This window comes from Rutilus rutilus (genome assembly GCF_951802725.1).
Source record: "Rutilus rutilus genome assembly, chromosome: 23".
Classification (NCBI taxonomy): Eukaryota; Metazoa; Chordata; class Actinopteri; order Cypriniformes; family Leuciscidae; genus Rutilus; species Rutilus rutilus.
The window spans coordinates 10664266-10678659 of NC_140233.1; the positions used below are offsets into that span (position 1 = coordinate 10664266).

At 38.1% G+C, this 14394-nt stretch overlaps 1 protein-coding gene and 1 pseudogene across 3 annotated transcripts in view; one reads left to right on the plus strand and one right to left on the minus strand.

Annotated features, from left to right (window-relative positions):
• ntrk3a (neurotrophic tyrosine kinase, receptor, type 3a) overlaps positions 1–14394 on the minus strand; it is a 205068-nt gene that overhangs the window by 146711 nt on the left and 43963 nt on the right. For both annotated transcript variants that reach the window (XM_084396553.1, XM_084396552.1), the window contains exons 2-3: positions 10598–10672; positions 5868–5939 (exon numbers count right to left, since the gene is read on the minus strand). In XM_084396553.1, coding sequence (XP_084252679.1) covers positions 5868–5939; positions 10598–10672 — 147 coding nt within the window. The remainder of the gene's footprint in view (positions 1–5867; positions 5940–10597; positions 10673–14394) is intronic.
• LOC311282753 (olfactory receptor 8G17-like) lies at positions 12274–13222 on the plus strand (annotated as a pseudogene). Its single transcript has one exon. The product of its transcript is annotated as an olfactory receptor 8G17-like (transcript).

Genomic DNA, 14394 nt, shown 5'->3' on the forward strand with positions numbered 1-14394 from the left:
GTTATTTTAAATTCATTCTAATAATATTTCACAATATTACTGTATTTTGGAACAAATAAATGCAGCCTTGGTGAGACTTCCTTTTAAAAAAAAAATTAAAAAAATCTTACCGACATCAAACTTTTGAACTGTCGCCTAACTGAATTAGTGCCCTCAGTAGTCTGCTACCAAATGAAGAGATCATGTCAGATTTCTATAGACCAGGCATAAGTCAAATATTAAAAAATTATAACTTAAAAGTTAGGAAGCCTTTAAAGGGACAACTGCAAGGGGGGAAAAAACTTTCCATTAAGCACTAAAACTCTACATAAAAAATAGCTGATTCTTTTTGAGCCAGCCAAATCAGATGGGAGCTTGCACATTTGGAAACCCTTTGCTATCTTTGCATGAATTTCAGGAAGAACTACCAAAGCACCCTACAGCGACCTGTGGCCTGTTCTCCTGAAGCGCGAGGGTGAAACCAATTGCATAAAACAGTGAGGAATGACAGCAAGTGACACAGAGAAAGTATTAGAAAGAGAATGACTGGTGCAGTGACAGGAGAAAATGCGAGATTTGGGGCCAGTCTGTACCCCACATATTTAAGAACATAACTTTACGACCTCTATAGACAACTGACTTCATCTGGTGCCATTCTGCTGCTCTGAGTTTTATGGAAGCTGTCTTTCAGAACTTTGTAATGTGGCATTGCAATGCATCATGGGTCATGAGTGAGTGATGGTCTCATTGCCTGGATTCATTGGCTGGATTCATTCTGCAGGCGCAGTTTCAATCACGATCCATGATGCATGGTAATGTACTGTAGCTGAGGCATTTGGCGATATCCAGTCCTAAAAATGTACTCAATTTGTATAGCAATCATGTCAGACATTAGCTTTGGCTCAGCCAACCGCATTCCTTAAGCTTTACATTTCACCTGACACAAATGAATAATGCAAATATGCAAATAATGTCTCCCGGAAATGCGATTAGTCATTCCGCTCTGATGTCAACATTTCATAAAGGTCATCAAAATCATCAACATGCATTATCATTAATATCCAATTCATATTTCAATGAGCGAAGAGGACGCGTCAACACATTTAATGCGTTCTCTCAAAGCACTCAACTTTCATCAAGCCAAATAAAGCTCTCGTTGGGGCTCAGGGGCCTTCGGAGCCCGCGGAGACAACGGAGCGTCTCTCCTTTACCGATGAGCATCCTATCAAATTTCAGAGAGGGAGACATGGCTGACTGACTAACCACAAAGTCAAAGGCTCATTTTGGAGTTCTTTCACAGAGAAGGAAAAGATGTAAGCTGTTTTAGCGCGCTCCTCCCGTTGCGAGGGGAATAAAACAGCAGCCACATCAACGGTGGCATGAATAATAAATAATGTCATCTCAGAAACAAAGAGATGGATGGAGCCAGAGAGAATGATTGAGGAAGATGAAAAATCTGAGTTTGCATGCAAAGGCCAGAAAAAAGTAAAGAGAGAGAGAAAAGAGGGGGACGTCTATGAGAGAGAGGTTTTAGAGAAGGACAAAGACTGAGAGAAAATTCAAGAGAAATTGTCATAATGACGACCACCAAAACTATCGTCAAGTCAGTGTTATCCTCCTAAATAACATTAAACACACAAAAAAAACTAAAACCAAAGCAAAACAAAACTACACAAAAAAAACAAGTTACTAGTTGGTTTGTCTGACAAGGGAATAATTTCAGCTTAGTTTGCATTAGCCATTTATTAATATTTTACAGTATTTACAGTTTTCATATTTTTTATATTAGTACTGTGCGATTAATCATAATTGTCTTATATAATTGTTTTGGGGACCTTTTTCTTACATTAGTTAACCTTGTATTAGTTTTTGCTGAAGTATCTATAATTGTGAAAATTCCCTGATATTTAAAATAACTCATTTTGTGAAATACGTCTTTGATCATATACCAATACACCAATAATCGTATTAAATAATCATGATTTCAATATTGACCGAAAATAATCGCGATTATGATTTTAGCTATAATCGAGAATATTTCATACTTGATAAAATAACTAAGTTTAACTATGTTTCTGAGTAAAATTGACTAAATATAACATGTCGTTATATTTTATATTTTATAAATGTTCATCAAAAGGCAACAAAAAGAAAAACTGACAAATGACAGAATGCAAGTGGTCCATATAAAGGATAAGTGACATTTTCTTGCAAGGTGATGCAGTGAGGGACTGGGAGGTTTTAATGAGAGTTACTCTCTGCTCTCCCTCTGCCATTCCTCATGGGAATAACCTTTACAGGATGCCTAGGAAACCTATTCCTAGATATATTGAGTCCTCTCTCCATTGTCCAATGAAAAAAAGATGCTCTTGTAGAAATCCAGAAGGTAACATTTGATTTTGCCACACATGGCCAGTAGACACATGAAAGCAAATGCCCCTCTTCAAAAAGCAGGTCGACCAAAGCAATGGAACCTCGTATTGATTTCTTTGTCTTTTATCTAAAGCTGCTGAAAACAAATTTCCTTTGCCGGTTGGGGTATGAAAACAAGGAATAAACACAAGGAAACAGGCCCCTCGACACCAAAACTCTTCCTGCAAGGGTCACGAAGCTTGGTGAGTCTCCAAAACAAGAGGCTGCCAAAAATTATGAAAAAATAAGACAATCAAAATTCACAATTCGCACTATTTAGTTGGATGTTCATGTTCGATTTACCAAAATAATAGAGTTTTCTAATCTTTCATCAATATATAATTACTTGCTTCAGTTGAAAAACTGAAAATAAACTGTCAGAGGGGTAAGATACAATATATATTCTCTGAAATAAGTCTAATCTCGTGCAATTACACAACAGTATGCCGTTTTCAGCATGTTTAGATGTAAACAAAACACAAGAACTGACAATAAAAAATGTCAAATTGAGTTTGTTGATCCAGAACAGCAATGGTGCATTTCTTAACACTCGAGTTCCCTGTTAGAACAGTGATGTGTGAATTATCTACGTCAAATGTTTGGGTCATAAAACAGAAATGGGAAACGGATCAGAACACTGCCGCTTTATTCCCGGGCCCTGACCTTGTGTGTGTTGTGAATGGCATGTCCGGAAATCTCTGGGATTTTTTCGCTCATAAAAGTCAGAGCTCTTTGAAGACCACACACGGGATGGAGAATAAAAAAAAGGGCCCAAAAAGAGACACTGGCATTACTGTACTTATCTGCCTGCCTGATGACTCTCAATCAAACACACACTGACATTGTGTTAAATGTGTTCTCAAGGGAAAAACACACTGCTATCTGTTGTCTTGGTCACCATTGTTCAATCACTAGTATTTAATAGGTTAAACTAAACAGGTCTGTGTTTCCCAGAAGCATGGTTAGCCTAAGTTGATCGTAGAGAGCATTGGTGGCAATTGTTCTACGATCAACTTAGGCTTGCAATGCTTTTGGTTTCAATTCTGTGGCAGTTCAATCTGGATTTATAGTGGCATACATAGTATATACTGCATTATGCCTCCTATTTTGAAAAAAACATCATACTATTTCCTGTTTATTAGTCACACTAGAAATAAAAAGTCAACGTTGAGTGCATTATAGTAATAAAATTTCCATTTGATTTGTATGGCCATCATGTGCTAATTATCAATATCCTTGATATTATATTTTGGCTCATTTGAAAATTGTTTGGCTACTAATAAAAGTGTCTTAAATTTTTGTCATTTTATGTCCAATGGATTATTAAATTCCATAAAAATATACTATATTGCATTAAAAAAAAAGATCATTTATATTTACTACTTTCAAATGTCTTTTTATTTACAAAATTTATTTTTTCCCTTGTTTAAATTTCAGAATTTCAATCCTAAACTCTGAAAATCCAAATAAAAACGTAAATTATACGTTTAAAACTATGATCTAAAACAAAAATTTAAATCAACCTAAATCTCTTAAAAAATATCCAACTGATGTACATCAGTTTGTTCCTCATTTCTTCCACAACTAACAATTTTGCCCCTAATAGTTATTTTATGAGACAAAAGAATCAGGGAAAACTGAAATACGAGACGCGATGTGTGAAGAAATGTCACTTCCAATCAAGTTGTGTTTATTCAGGATGCACAACATGCTAGCTATGAACATAGATTTAGAAAGACAAATGAGTTTGCTATTTTGTTCCAAAAAAAGTTCAACAATTCAATGTAGTGTTGTCAAAGGCCCAGTACTTCGGTACCAAGTCGGTACTACATTTTTTTTAAACATCACGGTACCAGGTTTTCAAAACCCGGTACTTGATGCGCGTGCATGCCCGAAGCGCATGCAGTTGTGTCCTCTTCATAAAAGCGCTGAGACATGGCGACCCGCGGTGCTGCTTTTACTAGCAGTGATTTTAAATGGATTTCTCCAAATAGCATGCCAAACTTTACCTGTCAAGTAGAAACTTCGCGACTGAGGCATCAGTGGGAAGCCCAACCTGTGTTTTGAGCGCACGCCATCGTGTGAATCGTGTGCACGAGCACGTACGACGGCCTTACGTAAACATATCACCAGAATGATTGACACTTAGGAGGACCAATAGTCTTGATGATCCACCCGGAAAAAGAAAATCCTCCGCTATACCTTTAATGTTTGTGAATGTTATTTAATACAAACACTTGATTGGTCATGTTTGTTCACTTCATTCATTGTGCATTAAATAATGTTAACAGAAATAATGTTAACTTTTGATTAAAATTTTACCGTGACAACACTAATTCAATGTGGTGGAAATGACACTGTGGCGGTAATGTTTCAGAAGAATTACAAAAATGTGTACAAAAGTGTGCAAATTCTGTGTAGCTTAAGTCTACACATAGTTTGAGCTGAAGCAGACTGCTACTGTCCAGGTCGTACCTGAAGCTTGACAAGTAAAAAATTATATCGCACACCCTACTGAAGTGCTTACAATGGACATATGTAGTGACAAATACCTGAACATTCTATACAGAAGACATTCACCGGGAGCGCTCACCAACACAAAATCGCATAGGCGTCGGTTTATGACAGAGAAAAAAAGAAGTGTATTTTCAGGCCGTGATGGACAGCACAAATTGTGTGTGGAGGTGACTGTGTGATTCCATGTCCTTTCCACCGCTCACTGCAGGAAATTGGGAAATAACAGTCCTGTCACACTAGCCAATTCAGCCTTCATTAAGCAAATCATCTCTCTCTCTCTCTCTCTCTCTCTCTCTCTCTCTCTCTCTGCCCACATTCTCCACCATCTTCTTCCCAGCAACTCAGGCAGCTCTACCTCAAACAAACTTTGTTTATTTAGAGCACACAACAGAGGGTCTTTGCTGACTGTCGGAACGAGGAAGTGAGCGTGCAATCTAACACAGAGAATTTCAAAAGGCACACATCGACGCTTTATGGCACAGACTGTTAAGCCAATTATCGAAAGGAGTCATTTCGGTCAAGCAATTTTAAACCATCAAACGACTAAAGACAAAGACGATATGTTAACAAGCGCACTGCAAAGCTGCTCTTTAGAGATTAAAACCAACGTATGTGTCTGCTGGCCTGCTCGCAAAGCTCACTTTTGAGAAATAGCTGCGGGTGGTGCTCAGTAACACATTGAGGAGAACTTTATCATCATAAATTATGCACGGGGTCCGAGGCATCTCTCGATTAAGAGCAGCCATGATACCGTGAGAGTAGCCAAAGATGGAAAATGCATTGTCCCAATTTGCTAAACATGGCCTACTTAAGAAGATCTATTGCGCGGTGTAGATGAACGAGTGAACCCAACTTCGCGATCCATCTCCAACAGTACGAGTCTCGAGGAACAAACAATTGACTTTCAAATGAGGTGTTTAATCAGAGGGTGCGAGAACATTCTCGTACACAGGACTCACATGTAGTGCAGGTTTGGGTTCTGAGCGAAGGCTCGTGGCTGAATCACATGTAAGTTGCAGTTCGCAATGGTCCTGAAATGGAAAGGACAAACAAACAGGTATTAGTAGTTTCCCAACTATTTTGACATACTTTTTTTCTTGCTGAGCATTTTTTCAAAGTTGAAACACTTTTAAAAGTTGACATGAAATTTTTAAACATGCAAAATGCTGAAACATGGTCTTTAAAGACACCTTGGACAGACTGCAAAATAAATTGCTGTAGATCGTAGGTCACCGAACGGCTTATCATTAATCACATGGAAATAAAACAATACATTGCCTTCTAAAGCCACTTTTTGTGATGATTATTCAATTTTGTTTATATTTGAATTATATTTAATTAATATAAAGAACATATGTATGTATGCATGTATGTATTGTGTTACCGGTCCTACTCGACCCGCTTCGAGCGGGGTTCGAACCGAGGTGTCCGGCGTGGCCTCCCAAGGGCGCGCTAACAAGGACGCTAAAGACCACAGCCTCTAGTGTCAGTCGCTAGCGTGCCTCTTGAGGCCAGGGGAGTGAGGTTTACACGCACAACTCTTATGCTGCGTTCACACCAAACGCGAATAGCGCGTCAAATTCGCGCCTGCCGCGTCTAGTTATACGCTTGACCACTTTGTGTTAATTTGCGCGTCAAGAGCGAAATTGACGCGCGTAAAATCAAAAGTTTGAAATGAAATTTACGCGCGTCAGAGGCGAAAGTTTCGAAACCTGTTGCCGGCCATCTTTTTTAGATGTTTATCGAGCATTAGCAGTAGCATTAATCGAGAGAGTCACCGCTCGTATATGCTCTGGAGAGCCGAAACAGCTGCGTAGGGGACATCGTCGCTGTACTCGGGTCCACCAGACCCTCCGGAGGGTTTCAGGAGTTTCACAATTTGCTCCAGGAGGTAGGTTTGGTGGACCTAACGGTGAGGACGCTGACGAGGACAGCGTAGGCCGTATAAGCCTCGGCCTCGAGTGGTCGCTGCATGACGAGCCCGCGCTGTACAGCCCCGGCGCGAGGTTCACCCTCGCCCGCACCTAATCTGTCATTTATTTTTGTTTTGATAATAAATGGAGCCAGCCTCCAAAAGTGAAACCTGTCCTGTGATTTTTTTTAAAAAGTTTTTATACACTAAATTGTGTTTGTTGTCTTTACATTAGATTAATAAAGTTTCATATAATCTAGAATAGATATGGAATAAATTGCATTCAATAAAAAATGAGTATCTCTCATATTGAAATCGAGTTTTTATGTGAAAGATTTGCTTTGTTGTGCATTTTAGTCATATTACAAAATAATTTATTGAGGCCAAACATAAAATAACATTATAAACTGTCAGTTCACCACGTGACAGCAGCAAGCAGGCTCCTGATTGGTTAACGCGGCGCGAATTGACGCAGAAGTTCAGATTTTCCAACTCGGACGGCAGACGCGAATTCGCGTCAAACGCGTGAATGCACAAAAAGCACTAATAAAATCATTCGCGCTTAACGCGCCAGACGCTCAATTCGCGCCATTCGCACGAACTTGACGCGCGAATGAGGCGAATTCGCGTCTAGCGCGCCGCAGGAATTTTTTACGCGCGTAACGCGTCTTTGCATTGACTTAACATTGAAATCACTCGCGCCTGACGCGCTATTCGCGTCCGGTGTGAACGCACCATTATAGCTACGTTCCTTTCACAAAATACACTCACTATGTATACACATACTGGAAAATCATTAATTTATCTCTGATTCTAGCTTTTTCCACACACATTTTTTTTATCTGCATGGGAGCAACATCAAAAGTGTGCAGCCACGCACACGCTTAGCTAAGAGAAAATGTTTGTTATGACAAATATGTAAAACGAGTGCAAGATACGTGATGGTATCTTGGGAAATCTTGGTATACTTGCGGTACAAAAAGACATTAACCACCTGCGGCAAAGGACAATTAGGTTATGCTAATGTCAAATGCTGCACTAAGTAAAAAAAATATCTTATTTGAGCAAATCATAGGTCTAAGAGGAGGTGAGCTGGTAAAAGAAGAGTGAAAGACCAGTTCACGTTCTTCATTTTAAATGGATCTGACAGCAGCTAGGGGCTAAACGGGCTGCTAATTGTCTAGCCGTCTCGCAGCAGTGTCAAAAGGGGAAATGTGGACGTAAAAGGGAAAAAAAATCCATCATCTAATCTTCGCTTCCAGTCTGTCTCCTCTCCTCAAGTAACATCATTAAGGGCAGAATATCATCAAGAGCCTGCATCCTTGCTTCTGGAGTTATTTACGCTGGCAGCTGGAATCAATTATGTATATTGAATAATTTTTTTTTCATTGGCATTTGTGAAATTATTTGCACGAAGCACTCTCAGCTCTTGTTATTAGGGGCTTTTGCGGGACCGATTGCAGCAAAGTATTTCTTTTTGCATGAGGTTGGAGACTTAAGCCCGATGAACACAAGGCTTAATATGGATGATTATCAACTGCTAATTTTGTATCACGAATGGTGGCCCAAATGGATATCTCAGATCAGACTAGACTGATTCTGAGGAGGGTGATTTTAAGACACAAGATTGCTGAGCATTTTATTTAGAGGATAGGAGCTTTTAACATGCATGCCCAAATCCTGTTTGCTCCTTAAAATGCTGATATTCGACTGCAACATACAAATGCTGATTAATTTCCTATGCCATTTCATTAATTACTGCTACCTTGATCACTAGAAAAAAACAATGAAAGACTTTAAAAACATTAGAATCCAATAGAATTTGAAGAGACTGAACATTTAAAGGGCACCTATTATGCAAAATTCACTTTTACATGGTGTTTGAACATAAATGTGTGTTGGCAGTGTGTGTCAACCACCCTATAATGATAAAAATCCACCAAGTGCTTTTTTTTAAATCCCCATAAATCATAAGCACTGTCTCAGAACGAGCTGTTCTCCGATTCAGATAAGACTTTAATGCACACTTATATACTGTGTTTATTCGGCTCTTACAGTGATTTTCTGGAGTAAAACTAAGGCTTCATCTTTTGTGTGAGGTACAATAAACTTAATTGAACTCATCAGTATATTTTGGTCATCATTCGGACGGGGTCTGCTACAGCAGGCTTGTATTAATAGTGGATAAAAGCAGATGACAAATAACCGTAATTAAACTAAACTATTCCTGTTCTATCTCCCTACAGCATATATTCTCTGGCTCTGTGGGCATTATTGTCCGACTCCGAGTCGAAATGAACACCACTACTGAGAGTTTCTGTTTTGATATTATCAGATGAGATTGTCCTGGCTCTTAGCGCGAGCTCGTGAGGCTCCGCCCCCTGGGCCGGCAGCAGCAGTTAATTTGCATTTAAAGGGATACACACTAAAACAGTGCGTTTTTCTGAGCCCTAAAAAATGACAATTTTGAAACATGCTGTAAAAAATTATCTGTTGGTTATTTTGAGCTAAAACTTCACATACACACTCTGGGGACATCAGAGACTTATTTTACATCTTGTGAAAAGGGGCATAATAGGTGCCTTTTAAAGAACGTTATTGTGCGTTGGTGTGAAGGCTTATATACCAGTAGTCATCATTTTTGGTGTGAACGGTAAATGTTCATGTGATCATCCTCTTGTTGTTCTAATCCGAACTGATTTTCTTATGTTTTGAAAAAAAGTGGTGGTCTAAACAATAATTGTTGACAGAATATTCATCTATGGGTGAACTATTCCTTTAAAAAAGTATGTTCACTGCCTGCTTTACACGGGCGGAAATAGTGCAACATTAAATGTGTAAACAAATATCACTTTGGTTTTACGAATAAGGTGCAATAAGCCAAATTTGCATCAAAAGTTCAAATAATGACAATGACTAAATTTACTAAATTGTGTGTGAAAATTACGCAAATTTTTGCATTAAAAAAGTGTGCTAAGTGTTTGATGAACCTGCATTTGCATTAGAATGCAGGAAGAGCAAGAACGCAAGCATATGTAAATTTCATGCCTGTACCAAACTTCAAGTTTCAAATTTTGGCCTGCAAATTTAAACAACGAAAAAAAAAAAAATACTTTTTGACCAATAGAGCATCTGAAATGCCGGAGACTGACTTCTTGCCTCAATGCGAAGAAGTCCTAGGAGTAGTTACTTATGCATTTTAAATGTTTTATATGTTATTTATTAAAAACACAAGCCCCAGCGTGTGACTCATGTTGTGGACTCTGACATAAATTCACATGCTAAAAGCCTAGAGTGATCACACATTCACTGTGGAGGAGGAAAAAAAACCTGTATCTTCTCAGCTCAAAAAATCCCTCCTGTGCCAGACCGTGACCAGGTTCTGCCACGTCACCTTAATAGTGCGGGTTACAGTTAACTGCTAATGAGAACCTTATTAATCATTTCTCCATTAACCAGTAGAGCTGTAATAGGAAGGAAGAGGAGGTTTGAGTGGCTCTTGTGAGGGAGGAAGCCCTACTTACGAAGAGCCAAGTAAAGATATGTGCATCACCGTACTGAACGAGGTAAAGCAAGTCTTGACCAGATGGAGGGTGTTGGGGGATGTAATTAAATTTTCTGGCTACTTCAGCAGCATTATTTGATCATTTTAAAGCAGGCCTTGGGGAGACACTTTTTATGTGGGACTGGCAAGAAAAAGCCACTGTGAAACTCAACGAATGCAATCGCTAGCAATACGTTCCTGCAGATGTCAGATCAAAAAGATGTGGTACTCACAGTCTCTGAAGCCCGGTGTACAACTCCATGTCAACGCCCCTCAACTCCTGCAAGCCCGACCAGTTCTCAATGTGTCTGCAAAAACAAATCCAGAATATAGAATTAGAAGATATGCATCTAGAAATTCTCATTAGCCTGCAGAGAAAGGGAAGATGTTGTAATTTGTTAAAAGAATGAAAACTAATCAATTTTTCAATTTATCATACGGTACAAGTGGATTTAGCACATCAAGTGTATTACATCATCATAATAAATGCATAATATGTAAAACAGATTATCTTTTTTAGATTTGCTAAAGACTACATTGTTGCAGTGTTATTCAATTCTTTTATTTCTTTATTTAAAGTATTTTATTTAATTAAGAGAGTGTTAGTTCAAGGAAAAAGTAAATGTAAAAATAGTATAAATGAGCATGCACAATTATCCACTGAGAAATAAAATAAAAGCTCCAACTGATGAAGAACGTCTGATAAAGGCATAAAACGGTTTATTAGATCCCGAACAACAAAAATAGACAGTGTTCATGATTTTTATCAGTACTGGTGCCAGTAGTTGACTGAAATAACTAGACCTCTTCAGCGCAGCTGCAACAAGAGCCAGCTGGCATCATCACTTTGTGAATTAGCACCCATTAAAACACAAGCCTCTGATTAATAAATGTTTTCAGAAGTTTCACCAACGCCATAACTATGTTTCTAGAAGTTACCCCAGCTTGAACACTTTGGGCATCCGCTGCTAAACGCTGCTAAACACAGCCGCTCAGAAGACAACGAGGGCATGCCGGCGAGTAGACGCAAATCAAAGTGAAATGAAACTGAGTTCCGTGTATCACATTTTAGTGAAATATTAAAATCTTAAAACCAGTTAACTATAACTATTAATTTCATTACGTAGACAACAAAATCTCAAACAAAGAGGCATCTGTAAACAGACTCCCTTTGCTTGACCAGGCTGTTTAATGGCTAATACAGGTGGTCATTTCCCATTCACATCCAGTTATCAGAAGCATAACACATATTCTCGGCTCTTCATTTTTATAAGTTACCAACGTCACAAGCTGACACTTTGCATTCTGTGATCATCAGGATCCAGCAGAGTAATTAAGTCAACATGCATTGTACTCTTACCACAACTAGGTAAGTATTTTAATGTATTGTAACTGTTGTTATGATTATTTATCAGATGTAAGGCGTTATGTAAGGAATAATGCATGTATTATAATGCATTAAGAATACCCTTGCATTATAAATGCATGCTTCATTGAAAGTGTTGCCAAAAAACACGCCCCCTACAGGTAACTAGAGCAAGGCCATTTCAACATAACAATATCATTACAGTTTCAGTGGCTGTGTTCATGGCAACCAGTTGGTCATCTTGGTATTAATTTATAGCAACAACAGACTGCAGGTTCTTTGATTTTAAATGTACTAGTGATTGTGTTACTATGATTGATTGTGTGATTTTAAAGGGGTGCTATTTAATATAGACCATGAAAACTGATCAGACAGCAAGCAATGTGATTTACAAATAATATATAGACTTACATATGGAAATATGTTATAATTAGATTTTACTGTTTACAACAACATCTTTTTTTGTATATTCTTCATTGTATATAGCAGGGAACATTGTATGTAGCAATTGTATGCTATTAATGATGATAACAGGTCTGTGTGATGCTGTTTGCAGGTTTTGAGCAGCCAATAGACAACCTGACATTCACAAACAGCATTCTCCTCGTGGAGGGACTGAAAGTTACACCTCAGTCTTCCTATCCTATTTTCATCCTGATTCTCTTGGTTTATATATTCACAATGGGATGTAACATTACACTTATAATCCTGATCTCAACTGAGAAGAATCTACATCATCCTATGCATTTACTGTTCTGTAACCTTCCAGTGAAGGATATACTAGGGACCTCTGTCATGTTGCCACGCTTATTGCAGGACATTTTAAGGGAAGCCTCAGAGCGTTACATTACATATGTGGAGTGTGTTGTTCAAGCATATTTTGGGCACATATTTGCAGCTGCATGCCACTATGTGCTGATGATCATGGCCTTTGACAGATATGTGGCTATATGTAATCCATTGCAATGCATGACTATAATGACCAATAAAATGGTTATTAATTTATCAGCATCACCTGGGGGTTGTCAGTTTTCATGGTGTCTACTATGTTAGGTCTCACTATACGCCTGTCTCGCTACAGATCTAAAATTGAAAACCCTTTCTGTGACAGTGCCTCACTGTTTAAACTGTCCTGTGAAAATGTGGTCATAAATAATGTGTTTGGGATAATTTATACTGTTATTGTCTTTACCTTCTCACTTGGGTCGGTGTTTATAACATATACCAAGATTGCTTCTGTATGCATAACCAGCTAAAACAAAGCACTCAACACCAAAGCCATAAAAACATGTAGTACTCATATAGCTGTTTATATCATCATGTTTGTTTCTTGTGCCACTGTGGTTTTTCCCCATCGTTTTCCAGAATACTCTGACAGCAGGAAATTAGCTAGTTTCACATTGTACCACCAGGACTAAATCCTTTAGTATATGGTCTACAAACCAAAGAAATAAGACAAAAGTTTGTAAAGTTTTGGTACAGAAATAAGTAAATTAATTATAAAGAAAAAAAAATCCATTATAAAATACCATTTTCTCTGGATGAAAATGAGAATATCAATAATATTGTAAAAGTGCTACTGTGAAAATTATTTAGCCCATACTTTTTCTCCACAAAATAATCATGATCAATAATCATGAACACCCCCAAAACGCTTTTGATAACTTTTAATCACCCTGGTATAAAAAGATGATCTGAGCCCAATTTGGTGAAGATATTGCAAATGTTGCAGAAAGACACAGTGTATGTGAACAAGTTTTGTCGTTGATGTAACATGTTCTGTTACAATGAGTTATTGTCTGCTTCATATCTGTAAGATCAGCTTGAGTAGTTTGAACTGATGATTGTTTTTGATAATGCAAAACAACAAATTGTGTGTTTGATATGGAATAGTTTTCATCAGACTCAGCATTAAGAAAAAAGGAGAGCAGAATGAGGATCACTCACAGCTCTTGACCAAATAGCTTTTGTAGCATATATAGTTCATTCAATGAAGAGTATGCAGTTTTTTGTTTACTTGTTTGTGTAATCGTGTGTGTGTGTGTACTCGTCTACCTATCTAAGTGGGGACCTTGGTGTCGTTACACACTCACCAACAGGGGACCGCCGAGCCAAGTGGGGACATTTTTCAAGTGCCCTGTTGGTCATGCTTTAAAACATGTTAAAATCAGCTAAAAAAACGCTTTGGTGAATTGTTTACATTTTTGACCAAGTGGGGACCTACATGTGTGTGTGTGTTTAAGTCCTTACTCAGCAGCGCTCCTGTAGGCTGGAGCAGGAACTGCAATGGCCCATTAACACACGCCGTTCACACTTCTCTATTGTTTGAATGGCTTGCTGTCCTAGAGAGGCTCTGAGACTGTAGAGCTGCTGTTTAACTTGAGGAACATTGAGGAACTTTCAGTAACACTTTATAATAACTCCACGCTATTAATCATTAGTTAAGCATTAGTAAACAGTTAATTCATTTATAAAGCATTAATAGACATTAATAAGCAGTTTATAAATACAGCTATAAATGCTATAAATAGATGAGCTCACAAAAATAGTTAACTGACCACGACTAAATGCTTTATAACTACCTGAATTAACCCTGAATTACAGTAGAAATACATGTTAATAAAGCATTTATTAACACACTAACTAACTATTACTATATGTCTG